General features: G+C 42.7%; 3 protein-coding genes across 3 annotated transcripts; 1 reads left to right on the forward strand and 2 right to left on the reverse strand.

Annotated features, from left to right (window-relative positions):
* Window positions 1-9,657: 9,657 nt before the first annotated feature.
* On the reverse strand, window positions 9,658-13,899 carry LOC113029209 (uncharacterized). Its single transcript, XM_026179960.1, has one exon. The coding sequence runs from the start codon at window positions 13,856-13,858 to the stop codon at window positions 9,758-9,760; it is 4,101 nt and encodes a 1,366-aa protein (XP_026035745.1). The 5' UTR covers window positions 13,859-13,899; the 3' UTR covers window positions 9,658-9,757.
* Window positions 13,898-16,272, reverse strand: LOC113029210 (uncharacterized). Its single transcript, XM_026179962.1, has one exon. The coding sequence runs from the start codon at window positions 16,112-16,114 to the stop codon at window positions 13,907-13,909; it is 2,208 nt and encodes a 735-aa protein (XP_026035747.1). The 5' UTR covers window positions 16,115-16,272; the 3' UTR covers window positions 13,898-13,906.
* A 5,344-nt stretch (window positions 16,273-21,616) lies between these two features.
* On the forward strand, window positions 21,617-23,779 carry LOC113029181 (zinc finger BED domain-containing protein 1-like). The gene is made up of 2 exons (XM_026179883.1): window positions 21,617-22,828; window positions 23,062-23,779. Exons 1-2 carry the CDS (start codon window positions 21,756-21,758, stop codon window positions 23,609-23,611), a joined length of 1,623 nt encoding a protein of 540 aa, XP_026035668.1. The 5' UTR covers window positions 21,617-21,755; the 3' UTR covers window positions 23,612-23,779.
* The last annotated feature ends 727 nt before the right edge of the window (window positions 23,780-24,506 follow it).

A 24,506-nucleotide genomic window follows, 5' to 3' on the forward strand; every position in this document is an offset into this window, starting at 1 on the left:
GAGAATGGTGGCTCCGGGAGATTTTCGGAAGGGGCACTCCCGGAGAAATCGGGAAGGTTGGCATGCATGCCTTAGACCCATGCAATTCATTTTTCCCTACTTTTACAAAAAAAAAACAACAAACGGTTCTGCGGCTCAGACAGCGTGTAGCGGTTGCTAGGCAACAGTTTCTCGTTTTTTCTTTGAGGGTGGGCGGGGTTAAACGCAGATCAAATGACATCACAACCAGGGATCAAAGGAGTAGTCACGTCACAGGCAACGTGTATCTATATATAGAAGGCAAGGCAATGTCTAGACACACACACCGCTTGGGTTCAAACGCAGTTACTTGCTTAATAACAAACCTAGAATAAATTTTCACGAAGCAAAGAGAAATTTAAACACAATGAAAAATATAAAAGCTAGGAGTAATCTGGATAATTGTACAACTGATGACACAGTAAGTGCTGTGAAATCACTTGTGCGCCAGTTGTTCGACAACATTACAGCGGGGCAGTGGGACGAGTTTCTGTTAGGTCGCGCAGACAAGGTCACCACACAACAGCTCTCTCAATTTGTGGCAAACATGGTGACCCTGTGCTCGCAGTCGACAGCTGCAAACCAGGGGTCTTCCCAGGCCACCCCTGCACTTGACGTCTCCTCTGCCACTGCTGGCAGAAAAATAGTCAAGCGAAGGAAGACTGCACGTGGCGGTGGGTTAAAGAAAAAACTCAAAAACCCGTGGATGCGCTGTAGGCGTCAGTCAAGTTCTGTCAGCTCCGCAGACGGAGTTGAAAGCGCCATAGAAAATCCAGTCAATGTAACATCTTGTGACGTTCCTATGGATTACACCGTACAGTCAGTCATTGACGGTGTGATTTTTCAGGCCGAAAAAGCAGCACATCTCTCTGCTGAAAATTACAAGAAAGAAATGTTTGACAAACTCTGGCCTGAGCTGGAGTCTAAAGATGTAGAAATCGCAGAAAATGTGGAAACTGTCATTTTCTCTGACATCTGTAAGGAGCTGGCTATTCCAGAGCATGCTGTTTTCTCCACCATGGTTTTAGACGAAAAACACCAAGAAACGATCATTTCTACATTCAAAAAACACCTGGTTCCATCTTCTGAATATACATCTAGTTCTGTAAAAGCTCCAACCCCACAGAAATCCCCTGTTAAACATGAAAGCGTGCCGGCTGAAAACAACTCTGAGGATCAAATATGGCTGAGCAAACTTATTCAAACTGTGTTTTCAGAGTTTGCTAAAATATCAGTGTCCCCCTCTTCCGATTCTCTGCATGAACGTTTGTTGGAGAAGGTCTGGGCTGAAATCCAGAACATTAAAGTGCCTTTAGGCCCAGAAGTGCTGGAAAAGGTTGCCAAGGACATTTTCAGTGATCTAAATGAAAAATTAACTGCTTTAGATGAATCACTGAGTGACACCACAGTTTTTTGTGTGTTCAAACAACACCTATTGGCATTAACAGACACGTGTGAAGTTGAATCACGTGAAAAAGAAGAAAAATACAGACTTTCTGTGGAACTCTGTAATGGGGACGTGATTAGGTGTGCTTTTGATAAGGCAGGCATTTTCATGCCCCCAGACATGATTGAAGCCATCCAAAACAGATTTACCACTGTAGTCTGGAAAGAACTCAAAGAAGAATGTGTTAAAGTTCCATTGGAGAACTTTAAAAACCTCAGCAAGCTGGTTTACAAATCTCTTTGCAAAAAGTATAAAACGCCTGAGAACGTTCTCCTGTTCATGCAGTTACAGTACCCAATAGTTGAGGAAACAATCGTGGACGTGTTCAAAAACCAAATAGCAAAATTATCTAAGAAACCGGGTTCCATCCGCCAATTTTTAGCATCTGCACGCAATTTTTTTTGCCGGAGCAAAAGACACAATAAGGTTTCTGTAATGTAGGGAAATCAACTGAAAACATTTCTTAAAAACTAATTGGAGCCATTTTTAAAATCATAATGGCTCTTTAATTAATTGGATCATTTATGAAACTCCGCGGACCGGTCGCGACAGATGGCCGTCCCCTCACTGAGCCTGGTTCTGTCGGAGGTTTCTTTCTCTTAAAAGAAAGTTTTTCCTCCCCACTGTCGCCGAGTGCTTGCTCAGAGGGGTGTGTCTGCTGGGGTTTTCTTTTTAACACTGGAAGGTACCAAACCTTACAGTAATACATTGTAAGGTTTCCTTACAGTGTATTACTGTAAGGAAACCTTACAGTGTGAAAAGACCATCATTTACTTTCCCTTACAGATTGAAGTGAACTGAATTGAACCGAAAACACAACTAATTCAGCGCTTCAAGTTAATGTCAATAAAAATGTTTACATTTCATGCCCTGATTTCTGTTTGATTTCATTGTCTGTGAGTTGAACAAATTCATTCTTACCAACTTCGTGTTTCATTTAAACGTGTAACCTATTTTTAAACCTTTCAAAAATCTGAACATGGCAGAATACCGTTTAATAAAGCAGAATGTGATATTTTGTATCTGACTTATTTCAAAACATACATTGATTTATGTGTGGAAGAGGACAATGTAGCATTTTTTAAAGGAGAGAAAAGAAAAGAGCCAGCTGAGTCTATTATTGTTACCAGACAAGAATATAACTGCACCAAATTTTGGAAGATTAAATACAAGAAATTTTAATCTTTTGACAAAGTGATTAAGTGAAACATTTTGGATTTACTCAGTTTCGAATGATGAGATTTTCTGAAATGTAGATATATTTAAAATAAATACATTTTTAAAATAGACATTGAACAGGATACACTTCCTTTTCAACATGACACCCACCTTCAGAAGGCATGTGACGCTCCTTATTGGCCCACAGTTTTCACTGATCGATGTCTCAGGCCAAAGGGTTGAGTAATGAACCATGACGGCTCTGTAGGCACGTTCACTTATTCAACCTGAACTAAACTGAGAGCAAATTTTGGCTTTTAGGGAGAGGTGAAAGAGATACCTGTAAAGGAAAGAGGAGATGTTGATTCAAAGCAAAAAAAATATGAACAAATGAGATCTTCAAAGTTAACGGAACGCAAGCTGATGAATGATTCAAATGAGTTTTTATCCCAATGAGCTTGTTTAATTGGTTGTTAAAAGCCAGAATTGTGATTTAAATCATAATTCAATTCATCTCCCAGCTCTGTGATTAATTACTGGATTATTAAAAGTATACTCATCACTTCTCGTAGCACAACAATAAACTGTGAAAAATGAATGAATGAAAATCTGTGGTCTCAAAGAATCACCTGTTAGGACATTAAACATTGTTGAGCTCGATATGGCCAATTTGTTTGTGTTGAGCTTATTCCTTGGTCATTTGGTGAAGAGGCTTCTGTGTGAACCTGTGATGACAAAAGTGCTGAAATTAAATTGTGCGTTTTTATTTTACTGTGAATGACAAACAGGAAGTTGGTACATGCAAGAATGAAATGTCCCCAGTAAATAGAACAGAACTGCCCTTTTGTCACGGTACTGGCTTAACCATCATACACCCTCTCTGTGCTGTTTGAGTTTTTGGTTTTGTTGTCTGTATTAGAGTTTTCCAGCAACAAAGCTGCCGTTTTGACTTTACTCCCCATGTACAAGTCCTGGTGAGACCTTTACTGTCATTGTACATGTACAACGAAATTGAGGATGCTTCACACCAACTGCAGGAATAAAATATTCATTGTAAGACAGCAGCAATTTAAAAAACAAAAACAGAAATGTATACAAAAGGAGAGAGGAGCACACATTTCACTGTAAGGTCTAGTCCAACGTAAGATCACTAAGTTAGGACAACTTAGTCATTGCAAGTACACAGTAATAAGAATAACCCGATTAATCTCAGTGTGAAATACCAATTGTATACCCACTAAACACCAAGTGCTAAAAAATTAAAAGAAAACATTTTTTTCTTACACAAATTAAATGCAACTAGATCACATGATGTTTTTTTCTCATATTTCTAGATTAACACTGCAAATATAATTCAAAAATAATTAACAACACTTCTTGTAATGGAGTTAAAATCCAAATTTTATTTTCAAAACAAAAAATATATCAGCCAACATACTGGACACTGTTCTGCTGCACAACAAACAATATATTGCCACTATTAGAGCTTGTGTTATTTCACTATATTTTAAATGTTATCAATTTTATATACTATATTTTTAGTTAGACAACCTGAAACTTTAAGCTTACAATGAAACTTAGTCTCAGATTTAATTAATCTGAAACTAAGTTTAAGCTTCCCATAACTTTGTATTGCAAGTTACATTACCGATATAGTCTATATAAAATGTATTGTTTACCTACAAATGCAGTCTGTAGTTCAAATGCTTTTTTTGCATTCAAAAAACAGAAGCTAATATTCCAGTCATGGCATTACTGCCAAAATGACTGTCATGGATTTAGGTCATCCAAATATAAGTTGATTCTGTTCATCTGGACGTACGCTACGATACGTCCAGATGATACAGTAGTGAGGAGTAGATTTCTTCACAGTAGATGTCATTCTAAAAGTGCGGTAACTACGTTTTTAGGATATAATCCACCCACTGTTATCATCGTCAATGCCCTGTACCAACACAGAGCAGAGCAGCTACTTGAACGCTACTCTAACAGAGGTCGATTATCTTGTTAATAATTTTACCTCCTCACTATTTATGACTGGTGAGTACGGTGGCCCCTAGAGACAAAGCATGTATAAACTCCAAAACACTTACAAATTCCAAATAGCACGCACAAACTCCTCAACACATACAAAATCCAAAACACATGCAAACTCCAAAACACATGCAAAATCCAAAACACGTACAAAATCCAAGACACGTACAAGCTCCAAAACACATACAAAATCCAAAACACGTACAAAATACAAAACACGTGCAAAATCCAAAACACGTGCAAACTCCAAAACACGTGCAAAATTCAAAACAGTACAAAATTCAAAACACATACAAAATCCAAAACGCGTACAAAATCCAAAACACATGCAAAATCCAAAACACGTACAAAATCCAAGACACGTACAAGCTCCAAAACACATACAAAATCCAAAACACGTACAAAATACAAAACACGTGCAAAATACAAAACACGTGCAAAATCCAAAACACGTGCAAACTCCAAAACACGTGCAAAATTCAAAACAGTACAAAATTCAAAACACATACAAAATCCAAAACGCGTACAAAATCCAAAACACATGCAAAATCCAAAACACGTACAAAATCCAAGACACGTACAAGCTCCAAAACACATACAAAATCCAAAACACGTACAAAATACAAAACACGTGCAAAATACAAAACACGTGCAAACTCCAAAACACGTGCAAAATTCAAAACAGTACAAAATTCAAAACACGTACAAAATTCAAAACACGTACAAAATCCAAAACGCGTACAAAATCCAAAACACATGCAAAATCCAAAACACGTACAAAATCCAAAACACGTGCAAAATCCAAAACACGTACAAAATTCAAAACACGTACAAAATTCAAAACACTTGCAAACTCCAAAGCACTTACAAAATCCAAAACACGTGCAAACTCCAAAACACTTACAAAATAAAAAAACACATGCAAAAGACAAAACACGTACAAAATACAAAACACGTGCAAACTCCAAAGCACTTACAAAATACAAAACACGTGCAAACTCCAAAACACTTACAAAATACAAAACACATGCAAACTCCAAAACACGTACAAAATACAAAACAAATGCAAAATACAAAACACGTACAAAATACAAAACACGTACAATATACAAAACACGTGCAAAATACAAAACACGTGCAAACTCCAAAACACTTACAAAATACAAAACACATGCAAAATACAAAACACGTACAAAATACAAAACACGTGCAAAATACAAAACACGTGCAAAATACAAAACACGTACAAAATACAAAACACGTGCAAACTCCAAAACACATGCAAAATACAAAACACGTGCAAAATACAAAACACGTGCAAAATACAAAACACATGGAAAATACAAAACACGTACAAAATACAAAACACGTGCAAAATCCAAAACACGCGCAAACCCCAAAACACGTGCAAACTCCAAAACACATGCAAAATCCAAAACACAACGGAAGTGCTCCAGGACGCTAGGGGCAGTGTTGAGCTTTTGTTACCTAGTAACTACACAAGCCAGGAAGTACTGAAGGATATAAAAAAAAACAACAACAGCAATAGAATAATATTAAACACAAAGTGAACCCGTCTTCCTTCATTAAATAGGTTCTTTTAGATGTTAAGGAGGAATTGACTTAACCAGGCTGGCGGAGAATGAAGACAACCGGACACCTGCTGCAGATGGGGAATCAGTGAACTTTTTATTTGAGACAGAGACAACCTCTCAACACAGCTCACATCAGGAGATTCCTCATATTTGCTGTGAGGATGGGTATATATTCTCTAAAACTTACAGGAGGGGGTTGTGAGGAAAGTGCTGCATTAGCAGAAAAACAACTCCATAAAAGGAAAGCGGCCTTGGGTGTTCTAGTCTCTTCGCTTGCAGATATCTTGCACCTGCAGGATGAGGCGATCGCTTCTTATCGCTCTCAAGGCCAAAGTCGTGAGCGCATATTTTTATTACACAGTTGCACAGTAACTTTAAAGCTGAACAATATTTAAAGCTGAATAATGTTTGATCAGATTATATTTTCTTCAAATCCCCCTTTTGACCCATCTTAAATGGGTCAACACACAAACATAAGTAACATTCAAAGGAACACAGAGACGTGTCGAAGCCTGGCTCGAAAAACTCCTCGGGTCTTATCATTTGTCTTTATCTGTCATTGCAGATGAGGAGAAAAGAGTCCAGGCACCACCCTGCCCAGGGGTCGGCTGCAAGCAGTCTCGGTTCCCGACGAAAGCAGTAACAGCTGTCCTGCACACAAGGATACAACGAGTTAGTGCAACCAGGGTAGTGACACAAAATTAACAGTTCCTGTAACTCAGCAACCAAAAAGCATAAGTAATGATAAAAATGTGGAGAGTACAGAGTATACTATAATAATGAGAGATATAAACGTGAAAATGTGAAAGAATAAATCAACCGTAAAATAAACTCAGAACGGTAACTGCTAAGGACATTCAAAAGTGAATATGTTAAAAAGTGAGGAAGGGGTGTGGAATAAAACAATTTATATCCACTGGTGGGAGTACACATTCGCTCAGGCTTAAGTCCGGAGACCCTGAGAACATCGCTTAACCCTCACAACCCGACCAGACACAGTTCAACCAGATATATCCTTCAAGAGGAAGTGGGTGAGGGAAACAATTAATAACAAGCCTAATACGAAACACCACAGAGAAACAACCATTCTAGAAGAATTTAAACAAGAGAAAGACGATAATGTTCGTCACCCTCACGATCAGAGTTTTCATCATCCGTTGGCGAGGAGGTGGGAAGTTGACTAGCCAACAAAGGCATCTGCCGGGCGAGATCCTTATCCTCAGGAGTGAGAGCTGTAACAATCAGTCTGTGGATGAGGGATCGAATGCATGGAATACAACAGCAACCGCAGGTGACTAGGATAGCAACAAAAACTGAGATGGAAACTAGGATGGAAGCTACAAGGGCCTTATATTTGCCAAACATGTTAAGCCAAGAGTCCCACATGGCAGTATCAACGCCCGAGTGTTCCTTCATTTTAACAGTAAGAGCTGTGAGACCAGTAATAGCTTTAGTGAGGGAACCATCAGGAGCTGTGTTATTGGGGATATAGGTACAGCACTCCTGACCAAAAAGGCTGCAGACTCCGCCTCTTTCTGCGAGGAGAAAATCCGTTGCGACCCTGTTTTGGAAAGCCATTAGGGAAGTGGCAGATAACTGTGCATGCACAGCTTCAAAACCATCTCGAGTGTAATTAGCCAGCAGTTGCACATTAAAGTGAATGTAGTTAATTCTGTCTACATTCGCATTTATTTCAACCATCCAAAGTATCGAGGCCCATCCTGCTTTAACCTGGTCTCGCAGTTTATATTCATCGGGGACCCCACGGGGTATACCTACAGCATCAATATAGGTTGGATTATGAGCTGAACCTGGGATTAGAGAACGTTTAGAGCGGCGTTCAGAGGAGGATGGGAGGCCAACTTCGTGTACTTCTATAGAGAGATCTACTGGAGTGACTAAAACAGGTAAAATAAGAGTTATAAGAGCGCAAAGACCTGACGCATCCCGAGGGAAACCATCATATAACTTGTTATTGCCACACCACCACCACAAATCAGCCCTAGCCGTAGGTCGGAAGTTTGGTTTCATAACCGTCATCTCAGTGCACCAAGAAGAGTTCAAGCTACCTAGTTTTACTGCATTGCCAGTCAGGTTAATACAAGTGAAATTGTTCACAGCTACATCTGAAGAAAAGAAAGGTGGTTTATTAGAGACCGAGCGTTGAGTTTTAGGAAAGTGGTTTTCCAGATATGAGCAATGACCTCGTTTTGTATTGTTCATAAGATGCAGGAGGCATGCACTATTGACTGGCGCCGGTACCACCCGTAAAGTGGGGCGGGCTCCCATACAAACTATGCAGTCGGAAGCCGTCTTGTCAGCAGCTTGTTCAGCTAGTAGTAACCAGTTGTTTGTTGCTCCAGAAATACCGGTTAGAATTTGGAAGAGGTCATCTTTAGACATTTTATTTGTGTCTACAATGCGTATTCGGCCGTTTCTCCCCCCGTTTGTATATGTCACCGGAGGGCCATTAAAGGTGGGGTTATCATCTTTAACTACAGAGCTTGGAGCTGCACCAACGCTAGGGCATATTTCCATTTGCCAATACAGGGCGGTGCGATCAGTCCAAGGGGCAAGTATAAATTGTTGACAGGAGGTCAAGGCCAGATCCTTTAGGGTAAAAATTAAGCCTGAAAGATCCGGTTTTTTTGCTATTCTGAGCATATTTTGGTTTCTCCAGTGCAAAGCCTGACCCCTAGAGTGCTTGGACCAATCGAGGTCCGTTTCTGACACTAAACTGGACCACTTCCACTGATGCCAACCTCCCAGGGTTATATACCACACTGAGGAGGAGAGATGTACTGCAAGGTTAAAAAGATCCCCCCCTTGGTCTTTGGTGACGGGAGTGACTGGGAAGCTCGCGAAATCTATTTCGACTACCCAACTTTTATTGTTGGGGACACAGAGAGTAATCATTCTAGTCGTACTTGGGGTGCAGGAGGTAACCGTGTGTCGTTTTTTTCTAAATGGGTCGGGCGTGGGCAAAACTGGAGAGGAAGTGGTGGGCAAGACCCTAGGGGCTACATTTGTCAGATTGGGACTGTCAGAAGGGGGCGAAGCTTTTGAACTTGAAAGTGTCAGAAGTGTCGGGGGCCCTTCACAGATCAGGATTATGCCAATGGGAATGAGACCCAGGGCCAGGAAGCAAACAAAGACGCAACATCTTTGCCTGCCTGTCATTTCAGGGGGAAAGGGCCAAGACATGTTTACTTAGCTTGGATGTCGTCTAATAGAGGATGATGGGGCACAGAAAGGTGGTCCAGTTCCCCCACCTCGCCAAGGGCGTGTTCTAGGAGTTAAAGAGCAACAAAAAGTATCAGTGACACAACTTTAAATGAGCTTTCAGCGGTTAAAACTATTGCAATGTAAAATGTAAATCTTAAAAGCTCAAGCCAATATAAAAGCAAAGTCATAAAAGATGTTAAAAATAAAAAAAATGTTTAGTTCAGTATGAAGAACACCCCCTTTTGTAACCAGCCGGCTTTTAGGTTGAGTTTTGGCTCCCTCAAGTGGTTGGTGATGCTGTTGCAGCTCCTTCTGACAGGTCCTTCTGCACCTCTCTCAAGGTTCTTCCTGGTTCGGTGGCAGCAGCGCACTGTGTGTAATGAAACCAGGTGTCACCTTTCCCTTCGAGCCTGACAGCGTGGGAGGTCCGCTCTGTTATGCGGTAAGGGCCTGTCCAGCGAGGCTCAGCCCACTTTCTCTTTGTGACTTTCAGGAGGACGTAGTCCATTCCAGGTGTAGCCGCCTCTTTCAGCTCTTGCTGGTTTCTTTCAGCGACCTGTGAGGAATACTGGGCAACAAAACTGCGGAGCATGTTATAATATGTCCTCGGATCGAGGTCTGAATCAGCTTCATCCGACATTAACAGGCGAGAGGAGGGGCCAGGAAAAGGCCTGCCATGCTCCAACTCAAATGGAGTGTAACCAGAGGTTTGATTTACTGAGCATCTTATGGACATTAATGCAAGAGGCAATGCCTTAACCCAATCTAATTTGGTCTGTGCACAGATTTTAGCCAATTTAGTTTTTAGAGTTTGATTCATCCTTTCCACTTTCCCCTGGGACTGGGGGTGGTAAACTGAGCCAAACTTATGTTTCAAACCTAATGCGGCTTCAACCCTCTGCAGATCGTGGTTCCTGAAATGTGAACCATTGTCCGACCTTATGACCTCGGGAAACCCATGCTGTGGTATATAATGATTAATCAGACACTTCACCACAGTTCTACTGTTTTCACTTGCTGTCGGCCAGGCTTCTGGCCAACCTGAAAATGCATCCACAGCCACCAGCAGGTACCTGTAACCACCCACTCTGTCCACCATGTCTGTGTAATCAATGATTATTTCTTTCCCTGGGCAAAGTGGGATGGGGAAGTACCCTGCTATTGGCTTGAAGGCGGGCTTGATTCCAAATTGGTTGCACTCCTTACAGGTTTTAACCATGTATTTTGTCATGTCTTTTAGATAAGGGTGCCACCAGGCGGCTAAGTTCCTCATCATTTGTGCAGGTCCCACATGCCCCACTCCATGTGCCTCTTCCATTGCTGTCTGTCTGACCCCTGGCGGTAGAATGGGCCTTCCATCTGGGCCACGCCAAACATCTGTGTTTGTGGCCCCTCTTGTTACCCACAATGATTTTTCCTGGGGGCTGGCTTTGTCCTGTAACTCTCTGATTGTGGCTAGGCCTAGTTGTATGGGTGGTCTTTCTGGAGGGGGTGTGGCTTCTGGGTCCATTACCATAATCAGGGAGGGTAAGTAACCAGCTGTCTGCTTTGCTACTAAGTCGGCCTGTTTGTTACCTAATGCCACTAAATCCAATCCGGCACTGTGTCCTTTGCATTTTACCACTGCCACCTTAACAGGTAACAACAGTGCTTCCGCTAATTCCCTCATTTCCATCTCATGTTTAATAGGCTTTCCGCTGGCTGTCAAAAAACCAGCTCTTAGCCACTGCTTGAGCTCCACATGCACTGCTCCCACAGCATAAGCTGAATCACTGTATATATTCACTTTCTGTCCCTTTCCCATCCTTAAGGCTTCAATCACCGCTCTCAGTTCAGCTCTCTGTGCAGACTGTTGTCCTGTCAACTGCTCTGCTTTCACTGTTTTCCATCTCATGTCTGTCTGTTCCACTATTGCCCATGCAGCCTTCAACATTCCACTTTCAGTTCTGAAACAACATCCATCTGTGAACCAATCTTTTTCTGCATCCATTAGAGGTTCTGCCTGCAAATCTGGCCTGATTTTCTCCTGTACCTGCACAACCTCTTCACACATATGTGGTTCCCCCGATCCCATGTGATCAGCCATGTTTATGCCTTCATGTGAGTAGGTGATGTGTGGTGCTTCCAAAATGGTACTGAGGCGTCTCTGCCTGAGTGAAGTGAGTGTGAAGGCCTGTGAGGAGACGTAGGCCACCACACTGTGTGATGTCAAAATTTTTAGTGGGTGGTTCATCACTATGTGTGCTGTTTTCTGAATGATTTTTGCAAGTCCAGAAACGTGTTGTGTGCACGGTGGGTGGCGTTTTTCAGTGTTGTCCAGCATTACGCTTACATATGTCAACACTTTTCTCTCTCCCCCTTTTTTCTGGAACAGGATACCATTGATATGGGTTCCAGTTCCAGAAACATCAAGATGAAAAGGCAAAGCATAATCTGGCACAGCAAGGTCAGAGGCGACAGAAAGCTGTTGTTTTAACTTTATAAACGCCTGTTCTGTTTCTGTAGTCCATGAGAGGGGAGCAGAGAGGTTTCTCATGCCTTGTTCATTTACCAAAGCGCGCAAAGGGGAAGTAAGGCCAACATAGTCTGGGACATAGGTCCTGCTGTAACCAGTCAGGCCCAAAAATGACAACATGTCTTTTACAGTTAGAGGTTTTGGATGGTGCAAAATGGAGTTCCTGTGTTCTGGGGACAAGGAAATACCGGACTGTGAGACCATGCGGCCTAGAAAAGAAACCTGTTTTCTTGCAATCTGTAGTTTGTTTTTGCTCACTTTAAAACCTGTGTTGGCCAGGTGTTGAAGCACCACTCTGGTGGCCTCCAAACAGATGTCAGCCGTGGGGGCAGACAGCAAAAGGTCATCCACATATTGTATTAACATACAGTCAGATGGTAGTGGGCTGGTTTGTAAAAGTTCTTTCAAACACTGATTAAACAGTCCTGGGGAGAGGGCAAATCCCTGTGGTAAGCGAGTGTAACGCCATTGTCGGCCTCTAAATGTAAATGAGAAAATGTCACGCAGTGACTCACGAAGTGGGAGGCAGAAAAAGGCATTAGCCAAGTCAATGCAGGTGAACCAGGCATGAGATGGTGGGAGGTTGGTCAAGGCAACATAAGGATTAGGCACAGGCAAAGTAGGAGTGCCAAGTAAGGCATTAATCCTTCTCAAATCATGTGCCATTCTGAACTTCCCCGTGCCTTTTTTCTCAACGGGTAGGATGGGCGTGTTCCACTTAGAGCAGGAGGGCTCCAAGACACCGGCAGTGACCAAACCAGAAATTGTTTCTGCAATCCCAGCCTCAGCCTCCGGTCTGTGTGGGTACTGAGGCTGCCACAAAGGGGTAGCAGATGACAGTTGAAAAGAGACTGGCTCCACATCAACTAAACCTACATCTGTGGGTCCAAGGGACCACAAACAATCTGGAAGAGAGTCGAGTAAAGGCGCAGCATCACAGTGGTCTGTGTGTTCTCTGCCATGTGACCCGCTGACCACTCCATGTTGCAGTGTTGAGGAATTAAAGCAATCATTTAAAATTTGGTATGTCTTGGTAGATGGAGAAAACAAAACCTGTGGGAGTTTTGTAGGTGTCCAGTCAGTGGCCGCAAGGGAACGTTTAACCATTCCACCCAGCTCCTTAGCCTGGTGTCCAGGATGTAAGGCCAGTGACACATGGGGAGCTGCCTCATCAGACATCATGTACCACTGTAATTGATCTGTTGTAAAAGTAACCGCTGCTGCCACTCCCTCCGGTGCCGCAAAAATGCACGACATGTTCAGAGACCAAGCCCGCCCCTCACACTGCTCTTGGAACATGTGCTGGTACCAGGTGGTGTCATGCCTGTCATAAAACAGTGTAACATGAGGTGGGTCAGGGGGAGGGACATAAGGATGTAGGAGTGAGAGCCACGGCCGCCATTGCTGAAAAGCAGTACAAACTCCTGGTTCAGCAGGTGTTTCAACTTCCAATAATGCCCAGTAGATGTCAGCAGAGTCCGTCAAACAGGAGGAGGGTTGCAGCAGAAACTGACCACCTCCCTCTGGCCCATTAGAACAGGGAAGCACAACCCCAGTAGGGAGAGTCACAGTTAGGCCTTGTGAAGAGCAGAGTATTGTGGCTCCTAATTTAATCAACAAGTCTCTTCCCAGTAAATTCACAGGCGCCTGTTTTGAACAAACATAGCTGTGTAACAAGGTCTGATCTCCAACCGTTGTGGGGAGGGGCACGGTGTAAGGCAGAGTTTTAGGTTCCCCAGATATGCCCACCACTGTAATCACTGTGTCAGTAAGTCTTTCACGAGCAACATCCTTAATGGTGGAGTACGTAGCTCCAGTGTCCACTAAAAAGCTGCTTCTTCTTCTATCTACAGTTATGGACAGCATAGGGTCCGCCGTTGTCCCTTCACCGTCCTGGGCAGTCTGTGGGGTGTCCTATAGCTGGGGACCACCCTCGTAGTACTCCCACCCCATCACAGGCATCTGTGGGGCCGGGGGCACTTCAACTAAAGCACCACGAGGTCCACCTCTGTGGCCAGGATGCTGATAGGGCCCACCACGGGCTCCCCTGCCTCTTCCAGCAGCCGGGTTCAAAGGGCACGCTTTAGCCCAGTGTCCAGGTTGTCCACACCGAAAACAAACATACATCTGGCCTCCCCTACCACCTCCCATCTGACCCCTTCCCCTGAAACCACCTCTGTTTCCTCCAAATGGGGAACCTCTCTGCCCATAAGGGGCCGGTGAGTGATAAGCACCATACTGGGGGGGCTGTGGATCAGTTGGCCATGGGTTCGGATACAAATCAGGGGCAACTGGACCAGGAGGGGGAGCTGCAGCGGCCACAAGCTGCTTTTTAGGCTTGTCACCTTTTCCACCCAGGTCGTTTTTAGCTTTCTGCAGCTGAACCTTCAACAGTTGCAACTGTAAATCTTCGACGCTCTCCGCTTTATCATCAGACTTAATCTGCACTTTGTTAAGATTAAAAATCAAATGTTTCTTCCAGATTGCAAAGTCACAGTCCTGCAAATCAGGATTATCCTCCATTTTCTGGCTTACTGACTCCGGAATGCCCCTCAGCACCGCCCTTCTAAACCACATGCTCTGTGAACAAGTCCTACTGGGGTGATGACCTGTATGGTTCACCCAGTCTTCAACAGCCTGATTTAGATAATGGGTGGGATTTTGCTTTCCCTCCCATTTAAATTTCTGTAAGGTGCCTTGATTTTTGGGTGGGAATTGTTTGCGCAGGGCCGGTCCAATAAACCTCAAGGCCTGCATTAGTGGCACCTCGTTCTCATGCGTGGTAGTACCCGCATTTTGTTCCAGGTCCGCTGCCTGAGATCGGGATGTGCACCTAGTTATAATAGCTCTAAAATCTCCCAGTGCGAGGTCCTGTCCAGCTGTGTATTTATCCAAACCAGCCAACCAGGCATTCCCTCCCTCCATTATGTCAGGGAGTTTGTCCACTAGGGCCTGGACATCTCCGAATGAATAAGGTTGATACACTGGTCTACGTTGCGCTTTAGTCTGGACCAGGGGAAACATGCCTGGAGGCTGAGGCACAGGGCCCTTAGATCTAGTCTGATATCCTAAACTGGGAGGGGTAGAGGGGGGTGTATGGTTAAGGTCACTGAGTTCATCATCAGTATCCTCAGTTTCTTCCCCGCCTGGTGGGGTATCAGTGTCAGCAAAAACGTGGGCTAAACTCATCTGTGTTTCCGGATCCTGACGGCCCACCAAAGACATGGTAACTGTGACATTTGGTGAAGTGCCAGGCTCAGTTTTTGCAGTAGCGGTCAGATCTCCCTTAACAGCGACAGGAGTGCTGGCAAAGGGGTTGGACCGGGAAAGAGGGGCTGACGCAACACGATTTTTCACCTGGACCACTGACCTATGTTCATTTAAGCAGCTGCGTAATGCTGCTTCTTGATCAGTTAATTGTTGTTCAGTGGGTTCCTGTCTGTTCATTCGAACCGCAAATGGTGCGCTCGCAAATGGGTCAGTTAGGCCCTCAGATCCGGTTCCAAAACAATGGGACATGGAAGAGGGGGCTCTACTACTAGCTGAGGATGTCGCCGACAGAGAGGAGCTTCCTGGGCAAAAATGCTTGGTATCTATGGGAGTTGGAGCTACGGGCGGTTCTTCTCCAATAGTCATTATTCCACCAGAGATATTAAGTACCGGATATATGCCTGCTGAGGGAGGAGTTGAGGCAGAATAGGGAGGTGGCTGAGACCTATTTTTCTTCATGTGTGGTTTTGCAGTTTCCCATAAACACACCCAGTGATTAAATTTAGCTTTGCGGCCTGCGTGCTTATCTGCTTCCTTTCTGTGTCTCACCCCGCTCATCACACCTGCACCTGCTGCTGCTGAGTTGGCTTCTTCCTCTTTCTCTTTTGCCTGCATAGCCTTATTCTGCCAAATTATTCCCCAGTTACCACTACTCCCCTCGTCCTTTCCCTTTTCTTTCATTAACCTTTCAGCTGTTTTCCTCAATGACTCTTTCTGCTTTTTTGCTTCTTTAGGCTGGTGTGTGGAGTTGATGACTGTCTCAACACATGTTAATTGTTCTCCCAATGTGCTAAGAATAACACCGGGACCCCAACCATCATCATTAGTTTCTCGATCTAATTCTCCATCCATTTTACTGTCAATGGAGGAGTGTTCTTTTATTGATTTTAAAGGAGAATTTGGGCCAGCTGGGTTTCTGCCTATGTTAGGCACTAACAGCTGGGGCGCTGCTTTAAAGGTGAGTCAGCACTGAAATATCCCTTCAGGTGTTACCAAGCTTCTACCAAACCGGAGTCTGGCGGGTAACCTTGCCTAGAGCTTCCTGATAGGGGTGCTAGTTGGTTGTCACCTTGTTCACACGTCTCATTCACACTTCATACATTACCTGCAGTCACTCATTACCCTCCTTATGTATGTAATAAATGTGTAAAAAAAATTCTATGTGTGGTGTATTATTTTAACCAAAAGAGGAACCTAGTTCCTTTAATTGTGTAATCTGTGAACAACGGAGAACCAAACTGTCCTGCCCAGTGTTCCACAGCAAGCATTCAGCGTGTATTTATGTGTGTCCAATATCAAACAGAACATCAAAACATTTAAAACACTAAAATCATCGGGGTTTTAAGAAGAGATCCGTTTTCTCCTATTGATCAAAGGGACCCCTCCTTTGGACTCCAACCAGTACTTCTCCTTTTTAAGTTTTAGAGGATCTTTTCTAATAAAGTCCTCTGGGCCTTCCTAACCCTTCTGTAGTTTAGAGAATATTACTAAAAAATATTCTCAAGGCCTTTAACCTTTTAATTTGTTTAGAAAGGCGTTACTAATAAACCCTTTCAAGGTCCCAGACCTGCACTGAGGTATTTATCCGACACCGGAGAGCAACCCGTCGGCTGCAACCGTGGTCAGACCTCAGTTCACTCTTATCTTTATTCACTTATTCACTTATTTCTTATTCACTTATCTCTTATTCACTTGTCTGATTCTCAACAAGCCTTAAGTAAGCCAGACAATTTTGGTTATGAATTACTAGGAGTTTGGACACTAAGTATTTTTATAATGTTCAATATAGCAGAAATAAAAGGTCTGCTTACCTTGTTTTTGTGTGCACACAGCTTTTGTCCAAACTCCGTTCACTCAGACCACTGCCGATGTCCTCCCCTCCGTTCCAGTTGACCTGGAGCGGATCCTGTTCGTGACGCCAATTGAAGGATATAAAAAAAAACAACAACAGCAATAGAATAATATTAAACACAAAGTGAACCCGTCTTCCTTCATTAAATAGGTTCTTTTAGATGTTAAGGAGGAATTGACTTAACCAGGCTGGCGGAGAATGAAGACAACCGGACACCTGCTGCAGATGGGGAATCAGTGAACTTTTTATTTGAGACAGAGACAACCTCTCAACACAGCTCACATCAGGAGATTCCTCATATTTGCTGTGAGGATGGGTATATATTCTCTAAAACTTACAGGAGGGGGTTGTGAGGAAAGTGCTGCATTAGCAGAAAAACAACTCCATAAAAGGAAAGCGGCCTTGGGTGTTCTAGTCTCTTCGCTTGCAGATATCTTGCACCTGCAGGATGAGGCGATCGCTTCTTATCGCTCTCAAGGCCAAAGTCGTGAGCGCATATTTTTATTACACAGTTGCACAGTAACTTTAAAGCTGAACAATATTTAAAGCTGAATAATGTTTGATCAGATTATATTTTCTTCAGTACCAATGACCGGATTTGGGGTCTGCAGCCTCAAAGGCCGCATTTTAAGGCCGATTATGTCACAGCGACACGACAAAGACTGTCCCAATTCAAAGGCTGCTCGAAATGCGGCCCTCAAATGCGTCCTTAATTTCCCTGAATTTTAAGAATGGATCTGTGTAGCCTTCATGGCCCAACATATCCCAGACTTCATAGCGCGGCGGTGGTTTGGATAATTTTGCCGGAAAAAAAAACGGCGGAAGCGGAGCGGACGAAGAGTAAACTTCCAGAAGTAAGTACTGAATATTATGTCACTTATTTATGCGCAAATGTTTTTATAATGAAGAACATTAAAACATTACTGTTGGCAACATGTCGGGAAAGTTATGTGACATTAGCGACGTTTGTACTAACTTGGTTTTAAAGCCTTCACTTCAAAATATTCGCCGTTCAATAGCTGACTTTAATCTTACAGAGAATGTGATGATTTTATGCGTAATTAAAGTCAGTCATGTCAGTCAGCTGACGGTTCACTCCTTAAGCTGAAAGAAAGATGCTTTAATCACAGGAGTCACACATGTGTCCACTGTACCATCTGGGAACTCTTCTTGTTTAGCACTCGTAATGACACAAACACTAAATCCTCCTTCTCTGGTGCTGTTTTGTAGCAGTGTGTACACCTGAGACTGTCACCTGTCTGTCTGTCCTGCACTCTCTCTCTGTTTCTTTCTCTCTGATTGTGGAATAAAAGTATGAACATGTATTTATAAGTCACACTTGTGTTTGAATCCTGCAGCTTATCACACATTTGATTTCTATGTGTGACACCTGCAAGTGTCCAGAGTGAGGACAGACTGAGGGACCCACTGCATTACATCATCTGTGAGGCTTTGCACCCCTGATGATCCACCAGGACAATCTCAGCAGTATGTGAGGAAGAGGAGGAGGAAGAGCCAGCAGCAGCTGACAGATGGAGAGAATAGACAGACTGTTCCCTGTTTGTGAAGGACTGCTAGAAAAGTTTAAAATAACTAATTGTCTGTCCTGAATCAGTCTTATTAGGTAATGTTCAAATAATTTTATCATTCCAGTGTTTCCAGTGTGGGAGAAAGTACTCAGGGCCTTCAAGTTACGCACTATGAAAGGCAGCAACAAGTTTAATGTTCAGAAACCTAAAGTCTGTATCAGCAGCAGAATGGAACTAAAAATAAATGTTTGTTTCAGTTCTATGAAGCTTTGAGTATTTTGGATTAGTAGCACTGCTGTGTTTGTTGCATCATATTGCTGTAATTGTTTATATGCTTTATATATTCTGAGGTAAGTTGATCTATAGTGTTACATCATATTCTATAAGGATGTTATGTGTTTGTATACTTTCTGCCCAGTTTGACCCATTTAGCAGACGTCAGCCTGTTTAAAGCTCTGATATCTATTCTGTATGACTTAAAGCAGTTATGACATGGTCTGATTTTCTCACCCAATAAAGGAATATTTAATACATCAGTCTACTCTTCATTTTATCAGAAACATATATATACTATTATATATTGTACATATATTTATTAGTTTCAGATGTAGCCATTCTTGTATTTTGCTTGTTTACATTATTGTATTTTGCACAACTCTGTTGCTTGTGAAGCTCGCACACAAGAATTTCACTCACATGTGCTGTACCAATGTACCTGCACATGTGATGTGACAATAAAAGTGATTTGATTTGAAACAGCTCACAGCTTGTACATTTTCTTTTTACACATGTATGTAAGCATTTGAGCCAAATTTAGTAATGCCAACATACTGAAGGAACAACATTTGTCTCTTATATATGATACACCTATATATGCACTGTCAATATACATTTTGAACCAGCTGCAGATGTCAGAGTAACAACTGACTGACCCCCACATAAAGTGCGTTACAGTAGTCCACAGGGGAAGAAATAAAAGCATGGATCACGGTTTCAAAGTGCTGCCTAGAAAGAAACGATTTCACTCTTGCCAGTCGCCTTAAATGATAAAAATGGACTGGTCCAACTTAAAACCAAGGGCAGTAACAACAGGTTTAAAATAAACCTCCAGGGGTTCCAAATGAAAAGAAGAGGACTCACAGGGGCCACTGGGTCCAAACACCAACAAATCTGTTTTCTTTTCATTCAAATTTAAAAAGTTTAGAGCCAACCAAGCTTTAATGTCATCTAGGCATGTCAAGAGAGGTTTTATTCAGATGCCATCCTTCGGCTTCAGTGGCAAATAAATTTGGCAGTCATTCCTATATACTTGTCTTTGAGTGAAGATTTAAGGTTGTAAGACATGTAAATAACTGCAACTTGAATCTGTACTGAAGCTCAGTATTTGACAAAGAGTTCATGTTCACTGCTGTAATACCTAATAATGACTAATATAATAACCATAATATTGGCCATATTATATTTACATTACCAAAGTGATATGACTTTAGTCTCATGAACAACATTAGCTAATTGTTATTTACTAGCTAATCTTAAATGACTGTTCAGTACAGAAATGAAGCCCAAAAATCATGTTTTACTGTCCTGTGGTCTCAGCCTCAGATACTTATCAAATCACACAAAGCTCTTGTAGAAACAAACAAACAAATGAAAAAAAATATGTTCTCCTTCATTTCTGTCAAAAAAAGTTGTATGACACGTTTCCAGCTGTTAGTATCATAGTTGCTAGGCAACCTGGGAAGCACAACGGAGACTAGAGCCCATGTGTTTGCAACAAACTTGCCGTTTATTTTACAAATCGAGCTCAACACTGCCCCTAGCGTCCTGGAGCACTTCCGTTGTGATTTGGAGTTTGCATGTGTTTTGAATTTTGTACGTGTTTTGGATTTTGCACGTGTTTTGGATTTTGCATGTGTTTTGGATTTTGTACGTGTTTTGGATTTTGTACGTGTTTTGTATTTTGCATGTGTTTTGAATTTTGTACGTGTTTTGGATTTTGCACGTGTTTTGGAGTTTGCACGTGTTTTGAATTTTGTACGTGTTTTGGATTTTGCACGTGTTTTGGATTTTGCATGTGTTTTGGATTTTGTATGTGTTTTGGAGTTTGCACGTGTTTTGAATTTTGTACGTGTTTTGGATTTTGCACGTGTTTTGAATTTTGTACGTGTTTTGGATTTTGCACGTGTTTTGAATTTTGTACGTGTTTTGGATTTTGCACGTGTTTTGGATTTTGTACGTGTTTTGGATTTTGCATGTGTTTTGGATTTTGTACGTGTTTTGGATTTTGTATGTGTTTTGAATTTTGTACGTGTTTTGAATTTTGTACGTGTTTTGGAGTTTGCACGTGTTTTGGAGTTTGCACGTGTTTTGGATTTTGCACGTGTTTTGTATTTTGTACGTGTTTTGGATTTTGTATGTGTTTTGGAGCTTGTACGTGTCTTGGATTTTGTACGTGTTTTGGATTTTGCATGTGTTTTGGAGTTTGCATGTGTTTTGGATTTTGTATGTGTTGAGGAGTTGGTGCGTGCTATTTGGAATTTGTAAGTGTTTTGGAGTTTATACATGCTTTGTCTCTAGGGGCCACCGTAGTACGGCCACATAATAGCATGAATCAAATAAGTCCTTTAGCAAATTCTTCTATAAGACACATATTAGTAGTGTTGCTGATTGTGTTCCTCGCCTGAGGGTCCGTTACCTGGCTCATGGCCGGCTCCGGTGGCCAGGGCAGGCATGTCTCCTGCCGGCTGCTTCCTGGTTCTCCTCAGACTGTGGAAAATGGCAGCGGGGTGTCAGAGTTAAGGAGCTCCTCAGAAGGAATCTCCACGGAGCAGCTGAATCTGAGGATGGGCTTTATGCCATAGAGCCCTGCAAGAGAACAAGAATTTTGAGCCTACTTGTGGCAGAATAGATGTATATGTCTGAGTATGTGTTTAGGGATTACACTGGCATCTGTAACCATGGATATAAATATATTATAGCTGTCGAAATTAACGCGTTAATTGCGATAATTAAATTTTGGAATTAATTACGTTAGAATATTTAACTATTTAGCGCAACACGCAGATAAGTCGCTCCCATAATTCCACTTGATTTGTTTACCGCGCCACTGAAAATGGAGAAGCAGGAAGCGGATGGCCTTCTGGATGGGGAATTTAAATACAAGAAGAACATAGATGGGACAATAAACAAACGCGTTGTAATTTGCACTCACTGTAGTAAAGAGTTTCAATTTCACCGTTCAAATTCGACCTTAAAATACCACCTTAATGCCAAACACGCGTTTGTCGGGGCAGCAGCTTCACCCGGCCTGCGTCAGACCACTCTTAGTGAACGCAGGCCACTCGGTAAGTCTTCTTTGGACAAACTGACCGACAATATAGCCAAATGGATAGCAAAGGACTGCAGACCGCTAAGCATTGTGGAGGACAAGGGCTTTGCGGATGTTTTAAAGGTTGCATCTCAGGACGCGTCCTACAAGCCCCCAGCGAGAAGCACAATAACAATTCGAATCCACGAACTGTATGAAACGGAGAAAAAGAAAAAAGAAGAGGCTTTAGTTCACACAGAATGCGTGGCTCTGACAGGAGACCACTGGACATCATTGAGTAATGACAATTACCTGGGAGTTACTGCGCATTTAATCACTGAAGCCTGGGGTCTGACATCCTTTGCGCTGACTATAATGAAAACGGAAGAGCGGCACTTTGCGGAGGCTTGTGCAGAGCAGTTCCAGACTGTTGCTCGCAGGTGGAGAATTGAGGAGAAGGTGACAACAGTAGGCACGGACAGTGCGCGCAATATGATCGCCGCGGCTCGCATCATGCCATTCAATCACATGCCGTGTACCGCGCACATTCTACAGAGATGCATCACAGTGAGTCTCGCAGACAGTGGCTTTGTCACTGCGCTGGCCAAATGCCGCAAAATTGTTGGCCATTTTAAGCACAGCCCAGCAAACACAGCAGAGCTGAACGCAGAGCAGGTGTCACTGGGGCGCAAGCAGGAGCCGTTGGCCCAGGACGTGCCTATGCGCTGGAACTCCACGCTGGAGATGGTGAAGCGCTTGATCCGCAACCAAACTGCAGTAACCGCGACTCTGGATAAACAAAAGCATAAACTTGCCCTCCTGACGCCTCCAGAGTGGGACAAACTCCAGAGACTGGAGACACTTCTAGAGCCCTGCAGGTGAGCCTGTCATTGTGACCATAATTGTAGGTTTAGATTAAATGTATCAAACATACATCTTAAATCAGTTTTGTTATTATGAAAATGTCTTATTTAAAAAATAAATGAAATCAAATATTTTATTAATATTACCTAGTATTGAAAAGCTTTTTTTAATTTGCTGTCTTATCTCTCTGTGTGTGTGTGTGTGTGTGTGTGTGTGTGTGTGTGTGTGTGTGTGTATTCCACTGCAGATATGTGACTGAACTGCTGGGAGGAGAGGCCTACGTCTCCTGCTCTGTAGTTCTACCAGCCTTCTGCCACCTGCGCCGTGTCATGGAAGTAACTGATGAGGACCCTGCATATGTGGTGAGGTTTAAAGAGAAGTTTAAGGAAGACCTTGCTTCCCGCCAGGAACATACCAACTATGCATGGCTCCAGATCGCAACTGCACTGGACCCACGTTTTAAAGACCTACGCAGTGTGCCCAAGACTGACAGAGAAGCAGTGTGGACCACACTGGCAGGCATGCTGCATGAAGACTCTCCTAGAAGATCACACACTGCAGAAGAAGGTCCAGCCAAGAAGAGGCTGAGCCTGCTGCAGATGGACTCTGACTCTGAGTCAGAGGAGGAGGTACAGCAGGACAGAGCCATACAGCGCTACAGAGCAGAGCCCTGCACTGCCTTAGAGGACTGTCCCTTACAGTGGTGGGCAGCTCATGCAGGAGCCCACAGCCAGCTGGCCCGCCTTGCTCGCAGATACCTGGCCACTCCTGCCTCCACATTTTGCCTGTTGAATTAGGCCTATGTTCTGTGAACTTGAAGATGTATATGGATAAAACAATGTGCTAGATTTAAACGGGTGGAAAACATTCAGTAAAAATCCCTCACAATTATTTGAAGCCCTGTTCTGCTTGTACTGCTTGTACTCACAATTAATAATAAATAAAACAAACAAGTGTGTTAAAAACCACTATCTGTCCCGATTTTTACACATATATACACACATATACACATATATTTCGAGTTGCGATTAATAAATTTTTAGGCTGTGATTAATTCGCTTCCAGCACAACACCCAGCCTACGTCAGACCACGCTGAGTGAACGCAGGCCACTCAGCGTGGTCTTAGCATTAAATAACACTAACAAGTGTGTAAAAATCCGCTATCTGTCCGTATGTTTGCACACATTTTGGTCATATTTCGAGTTGTGATTAATCATGATTAATTAATTTTTAGGCTGTGATTAATCTGATTAAAATTTTTAATCATTTGACAGCCCTAATTATATTATATTATATTATATTATATTATATTATATTATATTATATTATAGTGCAAACAGTGCAGGCTTCAGCTCTGGGGAACAAGCTGTTCCTCAGTTTGGGTGGATTCCGTCACTCACAGCGTTGTTAGCCCTCTTGTGCGCGCAGACTGCAACCCCCCCACTGTGCTTTGCCCTGATATCTGCAGTGTGAGGTTGGATCGCTCATTCTCATCCTCACACTGATGCCACTTATTTCGGTCTTTGTTTGACATAAAAGGGCATATTTGTCACTTTATTGCAACTATATTTGCACTCTTGAGCTCCTTCATTCACTGACTGATCATAAAGTTATTACTTGCGTTATGTATTCATCCGTTTGAACATAATTAATGAAGCCACATGTAATCACTAAAATTTGTATTTTGGGTA

The sequence above is a fragment of the Astatotilapia calliptera genome, chromosome 9 (genome assembly GCF_900246225.1).
Source record: "Astatotilapia calliptera chromosome 9, fAstCal1.2, whole genome shotgun sequence".
In the NCBI taxonomy this organism is placed as follows: Eukaryota; Metazoa; Chordata; class Actinopteri; order Cichliformes; family Cichlidae; genus Astatotilapia; species Astatotilapia calliptera.